The sequence below is a fragment of the Opisthocomus hoazin genome, chromosome 14, assembly GCF_030867145.1.
Source record: "Opisthocomus hoazin isolate bOpiHoa1 chromosome 14, bOpiHoa1.hap1, whole genome shotgun sequence".
Lineage (NCBI taxonomy): Eukaryota > Metazoa > Chordata > Aves > Opisthocomiformes > Opisthocomidae > Opisthocomus > Opisthocomus hoazin.
In genome coordinates this window covers 21883637-21903710 of record NC_134427.1, presented here as the reverse complement: position 1 = coordinate 21903710, position 20074 = coordinate 21883637, and the positions used below count along the sequence as shown (strand labels likewise).

At 42.9% G+C, this 20074-nt stretch overlaps 1 protein-coding gene across 1 annotated transcript in view; it reads right to left on the bottom strand.

Annotated features, from left to right (window-relative positions):
• The window catches only part of LOC104338509 (ligand of Numb protein X 2), a 32068-nt gene extending 12334 nt beyond the window's left edge, over positions 1–19734 (bottom strand). Inside the window, exons 1-5 of the mRNA XM_075435610.1 lie at positions 19546–19734; positions 6508–6970; positions 3683–3909; positions 2061–2257; positions 366–734 (exon numbers count right to left, since the gene is read on the bottom strand). Of these exons, the coding sequence (XP_075291725.1) occupies positions 366–734; positions 2061–2257; positions 3683–3909; positions 6508–6908 (1194 nt within the window). The 5' untranslated portion in view covers positions 6909–6970; positions 19546–19734. The remainder of the gene's footprint in view (positions 1–365; positions 735–2060; positions 2258–3682; positions 3910–6507; positions 6971–19545) is intronic.
• Between the last annotated feature and the right edge of the window lie 340 nt (positions 19735–20074).

The following is a 20074-nucleotide window of genomic DNA, read 5'->3' as shown; positions in this document are numbered from 1 at the left end:
TTCCTGTCTCTGCTGCATGCATCCACACAGTGCATACAAATATTCACTATGCAGGACAGCCTCCAAACACCACACCACAAAGGAGATCCAATTGCCTTAGCTGACCTAACGAGCCATGAGCGACTGCCTCGCTTCAGACTCGTCAGAGATGACTCACAATGGATTCCCACTCTTCGTGTTTATCTTCATTTGGAAGCGGTGCTTCCCACACATCCACAGGGAGGTCACTTTCCCAAAGAGATATTTCAGGGAATGCAGTTTGCTCTAGTGTGTTCTGTTAGCCCCTGCGTCAGAACAGGAGCCCTGCCATCAACGCAGACGGCTGCGGATCATTAGCCATACAACCTCACCATGTCATAAATTACCTGAATTATCTGCGCAGCAGCCTCAGGTGTTCCTTGCCTCAAATCCTGGCCATTTATTGACAGAACTCTGTCATTCCGACTCAGTTTTCCATTTTTGGCTGCCAAGCCTCCCTCTAAGAGATCTAGAATAAAAATCCCTGCCTCATCGGTCTTCCTGATCAGTTTGATTCCCAAGGGTTCAGATCGGTCTCTCTTTATCAAGGTAACGTGGATCACTTCCCGATTTGTAGCAGAAGTGGAATCCTGCTGTGCAGTCTTGTTGGAAAAGCCCTTCTCCTGCAGGACCATGAGGTGGAGAACAGGACCTGGGTGGCGCAGGAAGGAGACGGCTTGACAGTGAGTCACACTGCTGATGTTGACGCCATTCACCTAGAAAGACAAACAAACCAGAGTCACTAATCAGAACCTACATAATTTAGGCACTGTCCACAGCGCAGAACATCACAAAGTTGGAGACAGGATGTACAAGTCCCTGTGCAACGCTGCGACTGAAGCAGCTGCTTCTGATGCACATTAGAGAGCAGGGTTGTCTAAGAAAGAATGCAGAGAGCAGGTGAAATTAGACCATAATTGATGGTAAATAGCTGAGGACAGGGACAAGACAGGACAACTCACGTAACTAACAAATCTGAAACTGCAAAATATTGAATCATTGCATCCATCCCACGGCAATGCAGAACTGCTTTCCCTTAACTTCCAGCATTCAATACACACTTGGAGGAGAAGACTCAAATTGAAGACTACCCATCCTCACTTTTGAGGAGTGGTCCATAGTCTAGAAGCTTCTGGAATCATCAGTCTAACCATGCTTTTACCAAGGTAACTCTGAGAAGCTACTTTTCACTTTGTCTGTTGTCACATAAGACTGTGCAGTCTTCTTTCAGGATGTTAATAGGGCTCCTAAGTGTGGGGACCTGCCCTGTTTACAACCTAGTCAAGGCTGAGACATGTACAGTTCAGCTGGATAAAACAGAAGTTACTCTAAGACACCAACTCAGAGATCATATTGGCCACTTGTGCATGCAGGGCTGCCAGTCTGTACTCAAGTCCACAGTCCAACAGGATAATTAGGTCTTTATAGCTTGTCAAATCACCGGGCAGCCATAGCCAGGAGGTGCTAACAGTTCTTGCTGCATGTAGGCTTTACTGCTGCATACAAGCTTCCGTCGCCTTGACCAGCCCACTGCCATGCAGCGTGATTAGTCTGGAAACTAAATCTGGCCGTGGGTCAGCACAGTATGAGGTTGGTGCTCTTTATTACTCACTCGAAGTATCTGATGCTTACTTGAAGTCATAAGGTCTTAAACTTTGGACCTGCCCATTGAGAATATGCAGCTTAAGCAACATGGTAGAGCAAGCAATTATAAAACTTCCTAACTAGAGCACAGTCCTTTGGAGAGAAATGGTGCTCCTGGTGAAATTTATCGGACAGAAATCTTTTTAATTTATCTAAAATGGTCTAAATTTCAAAAAAGCTACCAAATACACAAGGTAAATATAAGTATGATGGGGAGGAACCTCAGAAGTCTACTTCCCAGCCCCAGCAGATACACAATGCTACGGACACACAAGTCAGATCAGTGCTTTTAAACCCACAGCTGTAGAGATTTCCAAGTTTTTCTAGGCAACTCTCCTCCTCCAGCCCTCATCTCAAGTCAAGAGAAGCAATGGGACTACCAGTGGGGTTTTACATACCTCAAGAATATGGTCCCCAGGTGCTATTCTTCCATCTGCAGCAATGACGGAATCCCGCAAGACTTCCTGGACAACAATGTTTCCTAGTGGGGTGTCTTTGCCCCCAACTATCCTCATCCCCAGCTCTTCCTCCGAGTCTTCTCGGTGAATTTCAATGGTGGTTGTTTCAGCCACAAGACTAGATCTCTGAGGAAGGTCTGATTGTGGAAATTGAAGAGAAAAAACAACACATTAATAGAATATTCCTTCACACAGCACCACAAGATTCGTAACACTGGCATGCTGTGTCCGAAGTAGCATCTGGTGGGAAAGCAGCTGTCAGGAGAGGGAATAACAGGTCAGATTAAACACTTAAAAAGCCAGTTTCTTTACAGTTTCTCCAGAGTGTTTCCCACCTTCTCCCATCTTATGGCAAATTTAAACTCATTATTAGTTCTTGAGTTGTATTAAAGGGCATTCAGTATGTTTCACTTACCATTTAGAGATTAATTTTTCTACTGTGACAGCTGGCCTGCTAGAAGCACACACATAACAAATGCCAATTTCCATGATGCCCATTAGAGAAGGGGACTACTGAGCTTTAATTACTGGTCTGCCGTTGTGATGACTTTACCAGAGGCAGCTCATGGCAACTTCCCACCTCTCATTTCCTTTCTGCCTCTTTTCCCATCCCCCCTGTAAAAGAGGAGTAATGTTTACCTATTTGCAGCATACTGAAGACTAAGCAATGTTTCTCAGACACTTTGAAGATGAAAGTTGTTGTTAGCAAGTCGTACTAAATCTACCAGGACTGCAACATTTAAGCAGGCCCAACGCGCTAATGAAGCCAAGCGCACTGCCCGTCAGGGCAAACTGCAGTTGTCACACAAGAGATGTAAAACCTGCCCCAAGTGTAACTGGGGAAGAAGCCAACAGAGAAGTAAACTGACCTGTGTATTAACTCAGGCACAGGCACAGCAGTTGCCAGCTCCAGCGCCTGCGCACTTGGAAACTGAGACTAACTTTGAAACAAGGCACAGAGATGTCCACGCTGCTGCCTTCTAACAGGGGTTGAGACAAGCGGTTCTATACTCAAGTGGAGATGGTTACTTTTATCTGCAAGAGTTTCATAACTGACTATTAATCCCAAAACTTATGTTATGCTATAAAAAACACACTTGCTGCATACCATTAGGGAAGTCCGGACGACTCCAGTAAACTGACTGTATATTTAACTTTCTTAACAAGACTAAGAAGGTGGAACATTTCCCAATTACTAATTATTTGGCTTCTGCAAGTGCTTTAAGTGCTCCACGTTCACTTTGAGAGGGACTACCTTTGTTTCCGCAAAGAATACTGCAAATCTTCACTGCAGTCTAAGAGAGTCTCGGAATAGTTTTGCACAGACAGTTTTGTGTTTGTGAGCAGATCCTGCCACACCTGATGCACATGAATGCATCTCCCTTCTGCTGCAGGACAAGCTGAGGAACGAGATTACTCCAATGGCTACTAGTCGCTGAACAGCATTGAGGATATCTAAGAATGTTGGGAACGCTTTAAAAATTCAATTGTCTTAGATGATTACCTCATTTTTATATTATAAAAGGTAATTACATAATTACATTTCTGTATCAAACTCCCACCTTCTTCAGCCTCCTCAAAAGCTGGATTAACCAGTCCAGGCTCTGCAGTCCCTAGCGATACCACAGCAGCTGCAGAGCTTTCTGCCACAAGTGATGATCCTCCGCTTGGTGCCTCTGGATCCTTAGGTGTGTTTGTCTCCACCTTGGTAGGGGGATCTTCCTTCCCTTTAGAAATGGGATTCTTTTTCCGCTGCAGCTCAGATTTGTATTTCTTGAAACCAGGACACCTAGGGAGAGATTGTCAGTGACTGTAAGTGGCTAGTCTTTGCCTGGGTGGTTAACCTAGCACATGCAAGCTCTGACTGACTAAGGTATGCAAAGAAGCACGTTCAAGATCTCATCAGCTGCAGATGTATCACAGATTCCAAAATTTATTCTCATTTGACCTTCAGCTTCTACTTGTACTAGTGTCAACTTAAGAGCAGGCTTGTTCTTTTATTACTTTAAAAATTATTAAGCACATTATTTTAAAAAGAAGACTGTAATAGAAATGGGAGTGTCCCTTGCTAAGTATTTACCTGGCAAGCACTTGATGAAGAAAACAATAGCTCTTAAAATATAAGCAAATACTTAGCACTGACCTTTTAGAGATGACTTCGGGCTGTATCTTTATGCAAAGGAAGCGGCTCAAGTTTCAAGCTCAGCCGTGAATTAGGCTTTGTTTGTAACAAACCGGTAAGATGCAAGAGCAGCAAGTGAGGCTTGCCTACTTATTCTGGACTCCACCTGCAGTCCACCCAGGTGATGGCTCTCTTTGAATGGGAGCAATTCAAATGAGTTTATAATCCCACTGACTGCTCCCCACACGGAGGTTCAAGAAGTAATTCTACATTCAACAAAACGCGCTCTGCATGCAGCCGCACCACGGCCAGCCTATCTCAGCAAAAATGAGTGAGGAAAAACAAGCTCTTTTACCAAGAGTACTTATAAAAAAGGTGGCAGGTGAGGAGCGTGATGAATGCAAAAGCATCACTTTCAGAGACATGAGTAGCATTGGGTGTTTACCAGAGTCACTTTTCAAATTAAACTCAACTATTTACATTCTGGCTAAACAAGTCTCATCCCGGTATTACTTCCTCTGACTTATTCCTAGTTATTTATTCTCCAAGCAGTGTGATGACCCTGAAACTTAAAGACAGAAGCTGATTGATCCACTTACGCACATGTCCCTCTTAACATGCTGAGAAACAAACTCATTTTGCAAAGGGCAGAGAAATCCCTCATGAAAAAAAGTTGCTAGATGCTTCTTCTTTCCTTAAGTCTCCTGCTATCAGTTAATCTCGCTTAAAACTAAAAAACAGGAACACCCAAATGCCAGTGTAATTTTTTTCTTTTTTTTTCTTTCTTTTTTTATTTGTCAGTCTGTGCTCACAGCCCAAGTGAAATAGCCTCCATTTTTAGAACACACCCTCCCCAAGGAAGATACAAAGAACTATGAAATGTATAAGAGAATGATACAGTTTCCAGACAGGTCTCTAGTACAAACATTTAAGGGTGCCTCCCCCTCCCACATTTAATTCCTGTGCCAAAGGGATTAGCAAGTGACAGAAGTTTACTGATACCAGGGTAGATTTACAGAGCAGAGAGGAAGGCCCAGCCCTGGTACGGTCCACGGCCCCAGCGACACAACACATGCACAGCTGGGCAGCCCTGTCCCTGCAGTCTAAGCATTCAGCCCTGCCTGATAACAAGAACGCAGTACAAAGTTAGTGGAAGAAAAAGGAGGTGATAAGCTTTCACAGATGGAGGGAAAGGAGCACACGAGCATCTTCCATCACTTCCCCTGGGTTTAACACAAGCTCTGAGCTCATGGGTACCAAAGACAAGCAAGAACAGCAAGTATACATCCTTGGCTGACACTGCAAAGGTACCCTAAGTGTAACTGTCCCCTGCACACTGGTTGACCTATCTGTAAACATGTCGTTGCCACAAAAAGCCACAACATCGCTGAACGCAAACAAGCCTGTCGCATTTCTCATCACCCACTGACTCCACAATGCCAATGAAGGTCTGCTTCCGCCTGCAGCAGCCCAGGTGAAATCTACTTAGCTCCCTTTCCTGAAGTCATTAGCTAGGTAGGAAGCATTCTCCAAACACCACAGCAAGAGCTCTTTGTCACCTGCACTTCTTTTAAAGCTACAACATTCTGCCTGCCACCAGCTCAACCAACAGTGAAAGCAACAAAACACATCTCTGCTAACAAGCGCAAGAAAATAAAAGTCTCTGTTCCTCTGCACAAGGGGGAAAAAAGAAAAATACAGTATTTTTCATTTGCTTCTCTTTCTCGGCAAAAGAATGAGGGAAGATAATGGAATTATAAGTAGGTGATTCAGCAACTGCATAATGTGCAGCTTGGAGGGACTTACATTATTTGGATCAAAGACTTATGTATTGCACATCTTAATTGGACCAATTAAACTGGCAACACTGCACAATCCCTTGCTTCCAGAGTGTTGAGTTTGTGCCTTTCTTCTCTGCTCAAGTGAAGCAAGAATAAGCATGTTTATAATAATTTCAGTCAGGTGCCCTAGATCAGGACACTCAAATTTATCTACATTTGATAGGTTGTGTATCTGCAGACAACTTGCATGCAAGCACCTCACCCTTCGCCTCTGTAGCAGATGTGAGCTGGCCTCCCCAACACACACACGCACAATTACGCTGTCTTCACCCACCCACCTTTCTGGCCTCACCCTCTGTCATCTCTGGTGTCCTGTCTTGCCCCAGTTTAAGAACTGTTCTGAGAACGGATCTTTCTGGTCAGAGGCACAACAGACTGATGGTATTACACAAGGAGTAATAATATAATGTAAATGGCAATGCACCTGTTCTGCAGATGAGCTTCTAGTTCACACCGCTGCATTGTCTGCTGGCACTCTGCCTTGAAAGGACAGAAGACAATCAGCTTATCCAACAGGTTTCGTACTAGAAGGCTGGACTTGTGGCACTGCTGGAAAGAGAGCTTTTTCCGATCCATAGGACAAAAGTTATACTCCTGCATGAAGTTTTCAAGGCACTTGAAACAGTACGTATGTCCACAGGGGGTGTCCATGGGTTGGAGCAGAGGCTGAAGGCAGATGTGGCAGATGAGTTCATCATCCACTTCTTCCTGAAAGTTGTAGAGATGATTGTCCAGCAAGAGATGGATCTGACCACATTCACAGCAGAGTTCACTAACTTGCGACACGCGTTCTTCTGCTACGGGATCAGCCATGATAGCCAGCATCAGGCACTCTCAGCCCAGCAGCAAGGAAACTTGTCACGTAGAAGCTGTCTGACAGAGGACCTCTAATGAAAGGAAGAGAAACAGAAATTTCCAGCCAACTGTCCATTATAGATCTAGCCAATTAAAAATTAAATTGTATTCCAGCCTTACGTTCCCCCTGCTATCTTCACACACACACACACACCCCCCTTCAGGTTCTTCCTTCCAGAGCCACCCTGTGAATGATCAGCCCAGGGATCCAAGAAGGTAAGGACCTGACTCAGCAAAATGTCTGAGCGCACGGCTAAATTGAAGCTTACATTACTTTACACACACACCAGGGACACAGGCTAGATAAAACCCTGCCAAACATATGAACTAGCAAAGCTGAAACAAAAGCTGCATGTTCTTGAGGAAGAACAATCCAGCGAGGAAAGGGAAGGATAATCAAGATAATGGTTTTTAAACTGACAATTTTGCTCTCTGGCTTTCCAGCTCATACCGAACATTTTAAAGATACATATGGTGAAACATCAGTTTGGGGACTTCTAATTGTTTCAATTTTTGTTTTGTGTTTTTGGGGGGGATGAGGAAAATAAGAGGAAGAAATTTCAAAAGAAACTTAAACCTAAACCTCACTTCCTTCCTTTTAAGCCCACTCCCTTCAAAAAAGTTCGCTTTAAGAAACAATGCATTGTTCCTCACTCATTCATGCCTAAATTCACCCATGGAAACAAACTGCCTATAAAAAGACTAAAGCTTTCCAAGTAGGAAAAATGTAAAGAACTGTCCATACCACAGTTTGCTGTAATGCAACACAAAGGCTTGAGCTTCAGCTCCTTACAGTTAGGGTGAGTAAGGGGCAAACCGAGTTCTCTGTGTTGCCGCTCTACTGATTTTAATAGAGATATCTCCAGTCACATCCAGTTTAAATCTTGCCTATTTTAATTAAATATAAAATTCACCTGAGTTTGCTAGCTGATTACTCTATAAGCACAGAGACTACTGCAGGAAGGATTTTTTTAACCTGGCAGTTATTTTAATGAAGTAGGAAATGTAGTACTAGACGAAGCTAACACTCTGTGCTACACAGTGGGGGGTTTTGTGGTGGTGGTGGTGGTGAGGTTTTTTGGGGAGGTTTTTTTGGGTGGTTTGGGTGTTTTTTTTTAAAGTTTACGTAAAAAATCCCAGAGTCTTAAAAACAAAAAAAAATTGCAGAACTGTGATGAAATGGAAAATTTCTGAAAGGCAACATGGAAAATATCTGAAAACCACTGCTTTATTTGGAACCAGCAAAAGCCTAAGCAAGAGTGAACACTGGTCTGCACCAGCGCCTGGAGGACACGGCTGGCACGCAACAGCAACTTTGGAGGAGGGTAGGCAAGAACAATAAGATAGCAAGAATGGCAAGAAAAAATTAGTCATGGGTTTCTAACAGAAATCATACATCACTCCAATTAATTGTCAAGTATAAGTCAGTTATTTAATTAAAGGGATAACGTTATCACCTACAGAATCAAGCCATTTTACAGGCGAATTTTTACCTAGCCATAGAAACTTATTCACTTCTGAAGATTAAAACACTGCTGTCACGGTTCCAGGTGGGTATAGGGCACGAGTTGTTCGCTTCTCCTGCTGTTGCAGTGCCAGAAAGCATCTTCAACCTTGAGGAAAGCACTTAGGCTGGATGTACACCTTGCTTTTCTGTCTGCCTTTACTCCTTAACTCTTACATGACTGACTCAGTGCTCCCCAGAAGAGAAAGCACAATACACAGACAGCATACAAGCAAAACAAAGCAGATGTATCCATGCCCTCCTCTCTTAGAAATGCCCCTGTTCTTTAGGACTTACCTCATCTGAAACAGGCAACCCTACTGTTTGCCTTATAAAAATTTGATCTTAAATTACCTTGCAAGCAAAAAGGAAACATTTCAACATCAGACAATCACTTAACATCACCTACCAATTCTAATCAATCAGCTCAGCACCAGCAGTTAACAAAACACCAAGCTTCCAAGGCAAACATCTACCAATAAGAAATACTTGTGCTTCGGGTTGCAGTATTTGCATAAAACTTTGGCAGGCAATTAAACAAATCTACCTTCTCAGTGAAAACAAACCCCATGGTAATTTTGCTGATAAACTACCTTTATATGGGTTTTTTTCAGATTATTTACCAAATTCACTCCCGGCTCTCTGTGTTTAAAGGTTACACAAGATGAATCCCATTTATGAGTCATTTTAAAACCCCTGGAAGATAAAAGTATCACCACAATCTTGCTGCCTTTTTTTTTCTTCCCTGTAGCTCTAAGATATTCTGCTCTCTCAATTCTAGATCCTCGAAAACAAGACGTGAAGATTTCATTCAAAAGTGCCAAAGTAAATTTTACTTTTACACCACTGTCCTTTCCATAGGGAGGACACTCCTGCAGACACCAGGGAACCCAAGCCTGACACGTCCGTGATGAATCCCAGCCCACAGCCTTCGGCAAGGCAGGAGTTAGTGAGCAGCACAGGGAGGACAGCAGGCTCAAACAAGCCTGCCGCTTGTTCGGTGATTCAGTCAGAAAGCAGATGTTCTGTAAGAGGAAAATTGCTAACATCTTATCCAGCAAAGATGACTACTTCAGCACAAGACAGATTTTAAGTGTCTAGAAAATGCACTGTTTCAACACAACAGGCACAACTCCTCTCAGCTTCAACAGACCAATTTCAAGAGAGTCTGTCTAGAGTCCCTAGGATTCCAGCTTTGGAGGGGAAGTCAGATATATACTCAACCTTTTGCAGTTTCCATCAAATTTCAGTTACTCGTCCTAACCTCTGAAGGTCAGACCAACCCCAACAACCCACTTCATTCTTGCATTGCTGCTCTTGTTACACCATTCCCCCTCTCCAGGTTCCTTCCAACAAGGCCACCTTGAGTGGCATGTTCCCTGCTCCTGCCTTTCTCTGTTGTACTTGGACCTCTCCTGAGGCCTCACATATCTTTTAGCTTACACGCAATGCACATAATATGAAGGAATCATAAAATAAGGATCTAGCTTGGTCCCAAGTTACTACTTACTGACTACATTAAAATGTTACAGCCTGATGTATACGTATGTTGCTGCTCTAATGGACTCCGCTGTTCTATAAGTATAACGCAAGGAATGCCTCTGGAATCTGAATTATTTAGAAAGTAATACACCCCATTCCTATACATGACAAAGAATTGAAGGAAATAAACCAGCAGAAATCTCTCTATATTTCCTCATTTCTTACCCTGTGTGGGCTAGAGAAAAGATGTCTTTGAGATTACCTTCATCTTTACTGTATTTAAAAAAACAAACAAAAAAAAAATCACTGTTGGCTTTTTTTTTAAAGTAGGATTGCTTGTACTGTAACACTGACTCAAAGAAAAGACTCTTTTTTTTTTTAAAGGAATACTTATCAGGTTGTCTAATCTATTTCCCTGCCAAAGCAAGACTATTCCTGACAATATTAGCACATTGCCTATTCTTGTTTTAACTCTGCTAGGGCACAGAGCCTCAGATATACACCCCCTCTGCACATCTACAATGCTGTTAATAGCTCTAGCAGGGAGTATGCCAAGAAACACACCGACTGCGAACTACTCAGCACCATTCCTGATGGACAAACTCTGTTCAGTCCTCTAAAGCACCCCAGACTTGTAAACAGACCTGATGAATTACTTCTACAGCTCTTTAAAAAAATCCTTTTTAAAAAGCATATTTATCTAGGAAATCTTTCCAACGTCGTGCCTCCACTTGCGCTACAGTCACTGAAAAGGAACTATGGCTGTGGTACCTGGCTACCCCAAGAGCAACATCCCTGCTTCCAGTCATATCATTTGAAGTCTCAGCGTTTCCAAACGCAACTCTTGCTCCCTGTTTTCAAGGCATTTCACTCTGCCATTGTTAGCGTGGAGCACAAACTGTGGCACAACTCAGTCCAGGCCTGTCTGCCCATACAATTCCAGCACTTGACAGGAGTCCCTTTCAGTCATGAACATATTTACCTTAACGACATCTCTTTGAGGTATACCATTATTGCTATTCCCATTTAAAGACTGACAAATGACATCACCAGAGGCTAAAATACAGTCCCACAGAGGCATCAGCTCATGGGAATTTAACACTTCAGTGTCTGAACATGATCTCAAGTGACCTACCTAAGATCACATAGGAAGCTTCTGGGGAAAGAGAAAGCAACAAATAAAACAAACCAAAAAGAAAATCAAGAGTGTTTCTGTTAACTAACTGATTTATAAAGTGAGCTAGAGCACATTCTATATTGCCAAATAAAGAAACATGCAGCCAGTCTACAGTAAGGACACAAAACAAAAGTGTAAAATTTTTCCTGACAGATTAGGATGACAGAGCAATGTCTCATACCGCTCCAGTTAAAAAATAATTTTAAAAAAAACCACCTGTCAAATAACTAGTTCGCAAAAAACTACTTGTACCATGGAGAATATTTTGGAAATACAATTGGTTTCTATTTTCATGTACCTGTAGGTTAGCACTTCTATGTTGATATAGACTGTGTTATTGAAAACCCCGATGTAAAAATTGGCCTTGAGATTGCAGGGCGCGTGCCCCACATATACTGCTATGTAATAGTTCACTGCAATAATTATGCTGCTTATTACATTTATAACTACATTTCCCTGGGAGACTGGAAATGCAACATTCCAACTAAAGGCTAAACAATTAATTAATTTTTTTGGAGTGGACAAAACAAAGCCAGCACATTCTGGATTAAGCTGTCTGAGGGCACATACCAGCAGGGCACTAACCCAAAAACCATCTGCTTATCTAAAAGCAAATTCAAGATGGATTCCAATGTAGCAAACCCAGTGCTCCAGCAATAAACCATAAGAAAAAGTGGTAGAACTTTGCTAAACTTTCTTCAAACAGTTTTCACTCAGTTAAGAAGTTTGAGGCTTCACAGAATGGCAATTCTTTTTCATTCTAGGGACAGAGAGAAGTACATAGCAAAAGTGTTCTGAAACAGGGGGGTTTTGCCAAATTTCTCTGAACGAGGATTTCACGTACGTGAAATGGGACAGTTTTTATATGAAACACACTACTGTCCTGACTGAACACTTCCAGTGTGCTCCTGCAGTGTTTCTCAACCATGAGTAAACTGTCTTTAGTTTACAGTAGTGGTACAGAAAATAGCGTTGAAATATCAGAGGATTTTTATGAGCAACACTTAAAGTAGGTCACCTTTTACAAAAAGCACAATACCGAACCCAAGAATAGTTTCAGGTGGTGACACAACGTTCTGTTATCTTTATTATTTTCTGATATTGCTGAAAATCAGGCCACTGAATGTGAAAGCAGGAAGTCAAAACTTCTGTAAATGGTAAATTTATACAGCTAAATAAGAAGTAACCCTTTCACTAACGAACCTTGCCTTCAAGCCAAAGGGTTTCTAATAAGCCACCTCCAAGAGTAACCACTCAGCACATATACGAACATTTTGATTGAGAAACTCTAAATCAAAGCTACTTTACTGTACTCAACATAAAGGACAATTGACAATTTAAAAAGTTTTCATTGTCCCCATCATTTATGCCTATTCTTTAACCATGAATTTGAATATAAGTTGTATTCTAACTCCCTGGTGTTTCCGTGCTTGTTGGACAATTCTGTACTTAATCTGCTTGATCTTCTGGGCAAGTATCTGCTTTCTCAACCAGAAAACAGAAAAATGATTGTATTTTCATTAATTGAATCATCATCCTGTTAGACTAGAAAAGACTTATTATTCCAGAAAACCTTTTCTGAGAGATGTGCGAAAAGGCTTGGCTGACTGGAGCAACACTACCCCATGGAGTTTTCTCCTGAGGACCTTTTGCAACATCAGCTCTCCAGCATGGTACGGGGATTTCCATTTTTAACATAATGCACTTAAAGATAAGATATTTTCTTTAAACTGTTTTGTTACCATATTTGAAAGTTCAACACAAGAAAAGATGTCTTCGCTCTGTATTATTCTAAAAATCTTACTAGCAACCAATAGCTTAAAATGCAATCAGACACCTAATTTTAGGAGCTGACATGAAAAACTAAGCTGGCACTTCTAATTAATTTCTCTCACTACCATATGCTCTTAACATTTGCTTCTCAGCTCAGTTAATGATACCACAGAACAGTAGCTGTCTCACCAGAGACCCAGCATGCTAAAGTAGCGGGACTACACAAATACAACTTCAACAATTCATCCCAATTCTTTCTACAGAGCAGGAGATTCTGATGTTATTATTCAATTAATATTATCTGGGTAACAAGAACCAATAAATTTACCCTCTCCTCCCTTCTTCTTAAGGAATTAGGTAGCGGTGTATAAAATGTCTTCCACCTACGCTTTTCTTCCAAGGGGATTAAACAGTGACTATTTTAACCTACTGCTCTGAAAAACAGGTTAATTAAATGCCATCAAACAGAACTGAAGCGGCTTTCTCACCTTTGCTAGATGCTTCTGCTATATCCACCATCTTTTCTACACCCTGCCTTCCACACAAACGTGCAAGTTGCTCATTTTATGCTCACAGAAATTCTGTTTTTCTACTCACCTTATTTGCTTCTTTGCAGATTTTGACCCAAAGACTCCTATGGAAGTTTCACCACTGGCAGCACATGTGAGTTTTCTTTTCATGTTCTTTATTTCTTTCTATTGTGTCTACTCATCTCTCTCTAGGAAATCAAATACCCCTGCCTCCACCCTCACCTCACCTACATTTTTAACCTGGCAACTATCTGCAATTCCATCCCTAAAAATCAGCTTTGATGTTTTGGGAGAGGTTTTCTATAGACAAAGAAAGAAGGAATCCAATCCTGTAATTTAAGGATACAGGACCCAATCTGTAATTAATAACCAAAGCTTCTCTTGCAATTAAAGCCAAAAGTCTAAAACCAAAACAAAGAGGGATTAGGAGTTTTGACATTAAGTTTTAGGTTCATCTAAGTATCTGGTAACACACTTACTTTCCAAAGACTTGGATTTGCTTTTGAGGACAGGAGGTAAAGATCACATCTATTGGCTATATATGAACACCACATGCTCTTACCACATCATCGTCTGTGTGTCTACCTGTAAATTCCCTGTCTATACAAAGAAAATAGCACCATGGTGTACACAATCTGAAATAAGCACGTAATGTGCAGAGGCTTGTCTTGGGTATAAGCCTTCATAACTAGCCAGCCCTGATATCTACCGCTTTTGCAGCAGCCTGACGAAAGAAAACCTATGTATCATTGTGCATTTGTGATCCGGGTGTTGTTCTTACCACAGAATTTCTAAAGCATACAAGCAAAGCAGTAGACTGTGCATTATATAGCTCTGTGTTTTTACAAGTCACTGTTTGAATATCCTTACCAAGGCAGTCATCATCACATCTGTTTAAAAGTAATGTGAGAAGTGGGGAGGGCAAAAGAGAGAGACTGTTGCTTTTGGTAGGCATATGGTATTTCTGTAGCTCCAAGCCCTGCCTGTCTTGTGAAAAAGTCCTATGAAGCTTTAATCTCTATCTAGTGTTACTTCAAAATAAATAAAATTAAGTTCAGTTTAAAGCAACTAATCTCAGCTATTCTCAACCTTAACCATGAAATAATTAATTTTCTAGGTGAGTTTAAAAAAAACCAACAAACAAAACCAAACAAACAACACTTTTGTGAACATTGTTTTCTACATAACTTTACCATAAGCAATCCAGCAGCATGAACATCACATCTGGTGATGAAATATTTCCTATCAACAGACAGATAGTTACAGTTGTTAACATCAGACACATCATATCAGGGCTTTACTGCAGGATAAAGTAGCACAGAACTTTTCGTTACCCACACCAAGTCAAATTTTGGTCTCAGTTACACTAGCACTACTTTTTTTTTTTTTATGGTGCTGTGTTTTAAATTGAAGAGTTTGGCACAATCTACGACAGCATCCCTTTACAGCAAGAGGCACTTGGAATCTAAACTCTGCAAAAAAGCCATGATCAGCAACAAACATGCAGCATGGCTGAGAGCGCTAGTCTAGAGGGACCATCAAATTTCTTCTAGTCCTGGCTCTACTTTCTCAACAGCTCCGGACTGCCCCAGCCTGTGCTGATGGATCACACCACTCAGTATACAATATCCCAGACTTCCTTTCACGGGCCAAGAGGGTATTTAATCAAAACCAGTGCAAAGAACTTTCTAGCCCAAGCCTGTTCCCACTAACTCAAAAAGTGAATTAAAAGATAATTAAGTCTGTAATTCCCCTTTACATCCCATCTTACTATCACATCATGGTAAAGGGGAAAGGAAAAAAAACAAACAAAAAACAAGTTATCTTCATCTAAAGAAAAAAACCACCTTATTCCCTAGATCATGTCTTCTCAAACCGCGGCTCCTCAGGGTGGCGTGCAGCTAAGTTTGAAGTTAGCTTAAACTCCCGCCAGTGCCTGTGGGCAGGCAGAGCTGCTGCTGCAACCAGTAGCTGAAATGCCCTTCACCACAGATGGCAGCCCATAAGTAAATAAGCACGACAGTAAAAGTTAAAAAAAAAATAAAAAAAAATCTCTGGATTAAGAATTATATTCCCCTAGAGATTTACAGAACAGTATTATGGCTCATTTTTAAAAGGCTTGAGACACACCCTGCTGCTTAGGACATCTGTATTACAGGTTCATGAGCTTAGATACAGTTGCACATGTAATTTAAGACCCCTTTTAATCATACAGTTTCTCCTGGTGTATCTTGTTGACTTTTGACTTAAAACCTACAGCTGTCACAGGCAGGGGGAAACAAAACTGCAAGTGGCATTTTTGATTTGGTTTCTTTTTAGATCTTATCTTGGTTTAAAGCCATGACCAAGCTGGTATCAGAAACAGGTCTTTAAGAACCATTGCTATCTTACTTCATTGGGCACATATTTACAGTATACGTAAATTGATAATTATGTTATATTTTCCCTTGTTCTAAAAATAATTTTAAAATGGGCATGGCTGTCTCACCAGTTAAAAGAGCTGGAACAACAGACCAAAGTCCGTCCGCTATCCACAAATCAATGCAGCAAACACATTCTTTCTTAGCCACCTGTGAACAGCCTCAAGTCCGGGTATAGGCAGGAACAGGGAGGCAATCTCTCTTCTCGGCTCAGTTTTCAGCCTATTGAGATTATGAGCAAAGTAGCTCCAGGTGTTAACCTCACAGGAACTCTCTTTTTTAGTCATAAGTACAAAAAGGCCCAGAAGACCCATTATGTTTATTTTTATGTATCCTACTTGAAATAATCATACAGCAATTTTTGTTCACTACCAGTTGAGATCATGTAAAAGAGGATATCCTCAGATCTAAGGTTCCCAGGGTGGGGACTGCTTGCTTTATTTATCTGCTATTTAAAGACCTGCAATAGCACTTACTAGGTGAGAAGAATTCATCTGTAATGTATTAGTCTAGGGGTGGGACATTAACAAGTCTGAGAACATTACAGATAGGGCTCATGATGATATACTGGACTTTCAACAACTGCAACACAGCTGATGTCACAGGTGAGCCCCTTAAACTCTCAGAGGAGCAAGTCAAGTTTTATCTCAACCCCCTTTTAACGGTCAGAAAATCAGCTTTTAAAGAGAGAGTGTCCTGCAACGGTTTGCAACACTTGCATGAGTTAAAGCCCAGGCAAAGAATAGACAAAGCTAGACAACACTTTTTTTTAAATACACAGTCCCTTCCAGGACTTCCCTTCCAAAATATTCCAAATAAGGAACACTACAGCCTTCAAACAAAATGTGCAGAGACCCTCTAAACTCAGGGGACCACCATATATACACAAAACCAGCCTTCGCCTGTAAGCTGCTGATTGGCTCTCCAAATTCCTCCAGCTTTATTCCATTTCCCTCCTTGCAGTCTTGAGTGGTTTTTCCTGGACCAGCATAGTAATTCCTACTACTTGTGTTCATCTAAATCTCCTCTAACACGTTAGATGGTTTGTGAGATACTGACTCATGGGCAATTTCTTATCCAAAGTATCAAAAAAATTGCCAAATATTTTCATATTTTCAAACTCAATTCATGTCATGAAATTTCAAAGCCAAGAGCAACATTTTATGTGCTATAAATCAGGGAACATAAACTGACGAGGGACTGTCAAATACAATTCCTAACAACTGTATGAGCAGCACCACTAAAGTAAGCTGAGAAGGAAAAGCCAAACAAGAGGGTTTTGTATTAAACCAGCAAAACATACTCAGGCCTGTGAGTAAGACAACAGCTGCAACTACTCTGGCAAGATATACACAATCAGAATGAAATGATGCAGCTTAATTTTCAAAGTGAAATCAATATAGCAGTTGCAGCAGGATTTTTTTTTTTTTAATGCAGAAAACAAGAAATATATGGCAATGCACAAGGAAGAGTTGCAAAATAGAGCAGGGGTGCTTCATAAACTACAGATCTGTTATTCTGCAGTTATATTTATTCTTTTAAGTTTATTCTTATTATACTACTAAGTCTAAGACTGTACAATCTCATAAACACGTAAATTAATCTATTAACCATACTTAGGGAAGTACAGTACTACTAGTGTTTACAAAACCATTAATTACAATTTCTAATTGAAGTTATTGGAATCACCATTCAGGTAGCACTAATGTTATCCAGAATAATCCTCAACCTGTTTCATCAGGTGTCTTTGAACCTCATGGGGTTTTTTGGAGGTCATTTAGCTGCCAGGTCCCTTCTGGAGCTGTTTCTTCCACCTTTCACAGCTCTCATTCCCCAGACTATATGGCTGGGTTTGTTCCTTAGCTCTTCCTCACTTCCCTCACTATTCATTTGGTTAGAAACGTTAAAAGCGACTTGTCTTTTAACAGACAAGGTTCTTTGCTGAACAGCACAGGTCCCTCTCTCCATTTCATTTCACTGGGGTTTTATGCTAGCGCATCTCCGTTATGTAAATAAGTTACATATGCATCAAGCTTGCATACTAGAGCAAACACACAAATAAAGTGCACGAAGATGTGGATTTACAGCACAGCTGAGTTTTTTCTAACAGCTAGCAAACCCCATAAAAGGTCGGGCTCCTGTTTATCATTTCTCTGCTCCATCCTCAGCCATATGACCCCTGTTTTTCCCTGCACAAGCACTGGTGCTGTTCTGACTTCCTGAGCCAGTTCAGGGAGCAAATCTCTTTGGGGCAGGGAATAAATATTACCAGTGCCTTAGTCCCTTTGAGCAGCAAACACACTACATCTGCTTAGCTGCCTTGTAAAAGAAGAGTTTGAGCGTATAACTTCAGAGAAAGAAGTTCTGTTTCGAAGGAGGCATGTGCGCAATCTGCTTTCTCTTTGCTGGAGAACTGCCAAATGAGCTCTGGCCTTCAAGCATCAAGGAGAAACGTCAGCACCGTCCCTCAAAGGCACAACACACAATTGGCATTGCTGCGGGAGGGTAACTACAGTTCTTTAAACTACACCGCGCCACCCAAATCTTGGGCTGCTCTGGAATCTCCAGAGGCAAGAGGATTAAGCTGGACAACTCTAGGGCCGCGTGACAGTGACAGAAACTTCCCTGGGCTGCCTGTTATCTCCACAGGCTTGCATGCTGTGACCCTGCCCCAACATACCCTTTGCACAGTAGAGACCTCCCCTAACACTCGCTATCTGCACTTGGGCTGGATTAATGTTTCCTAGGGAGACTTCATACAGTTATGGTCCTTGGGCATCGGCTAAAAAACTGGAGCAGAAGGTGAAAATACAACTCTTTTTGGTCTGGCAAGCAATAGGGAAATGCTCATTTTGCATTCCTTACTTTACCAAGGTAAAGTGGGCCAAAAAAAACGGCTCATGGAATTGAAAAGTGCCGCTTCAAGCATGGCTCAAAGCAAACCAAGCCTGCAGTGCCATCGAAAGGGGTTCTCCCTGCCACCTCCCGTGCTGGCACCAGCTGCCAGCTGCCTGCTCTTTTCCCTTCCAGCCAGATAAGGAGGCGAATGTCAGCAGCAGGGCGATGCCGACCAGGCGGCGAGGCAGAGCGGGACCGTCCCTGCGGCTGCACGCAGCCTCATCCCGCTTTCAACCCCTCGTGAAAAACTGCTTAAATAAAATGAAAGCATTCCAGTTCACATAGTATCCCCCAAACATTTCTTTCCAAGCCTCCTGCAAACCTCTCCAGAGCATTACCGCGTATTTACCACCTGTATTTCTTACGTTTAAGGCATTTATGAAATGTCCACATCGTCACGTTGCTCTCCTTCGCCTGTTGACTTCTATTTATAGGCTTTTTCTGCGCAAATAACCAGCACAGCACCAAAAACTTGCCAACTTAGTACCTTCTCCATCTCCTAGTGAAGAAATCTCGCCCTGCAGCCTCCCTCAAACCGACACAAAACGGCCAAAGCGCCGAGTTTGGGGTGTCCTTCACAGGCCCCAGAACCGCCTGCCTGCGAGCCCGGCCTCTGAAGGGTTAAACCCTTGGGGCAGGCAGCCTCCACCTGCGCTGCCCAGCCCCAGCCGCCCTCACTGCCCAGCCTGACGACAAATGACCGACGTGACCGAACAGACCTCGCTCGGCCATGGCCGAGGGAACGAGCTGCCGCCCTCAGCCGCCCCAAGACCCCCCCGCGGCCTCGCGCCCCCTCAGCACGGCGGGACCCCCCCCCGCTTACCTGCAGACACCGGGGGCGGGAAGCGGCTCGCTCGCCCCCCGGGAAGGGGAGGGAGGAGGCGAGGGAAGCCCGGCGCCAACTCGGCCTGCGACCGGCGGCGATACGCGGCTCCTCCACCAAGTTTCCGGGCGGGGATGAAAGTCGAAACCTACGTGAGAGGAGGATTCGGCGCAGCCGCCCAGGTGTCCCTTTCCCGCCCGCCGGGCACGGCTCAGCCCTGCCCTCCCCTCACCGCCCACTCCCTCCCTCCTCCTCCTCCGCCCCCCAGCAGCCCTTTTCCCGCCCTGCCGGGGCTCGTTCTTCCCCTCAGCTTCCCGCTCCCCTCAGGGTCTGCCCGCCCCCGGGGTCGCCGCCGCTGGCTGGGTCGGGGGTTCAGCCCTGGGAAGGAGCCCGGCCGTGGGGGGAACGGTCCCCCCTCTCCTTCAGCGGTGTCTTCGCTTGTTTGCTGAGGTGATTCTGCTCCCCCCTCCTCCCCCCGGGTACTTCCCCTCTACAAGCGTCGTTAGGCCTCTGCCTGACCAAAAAAAAC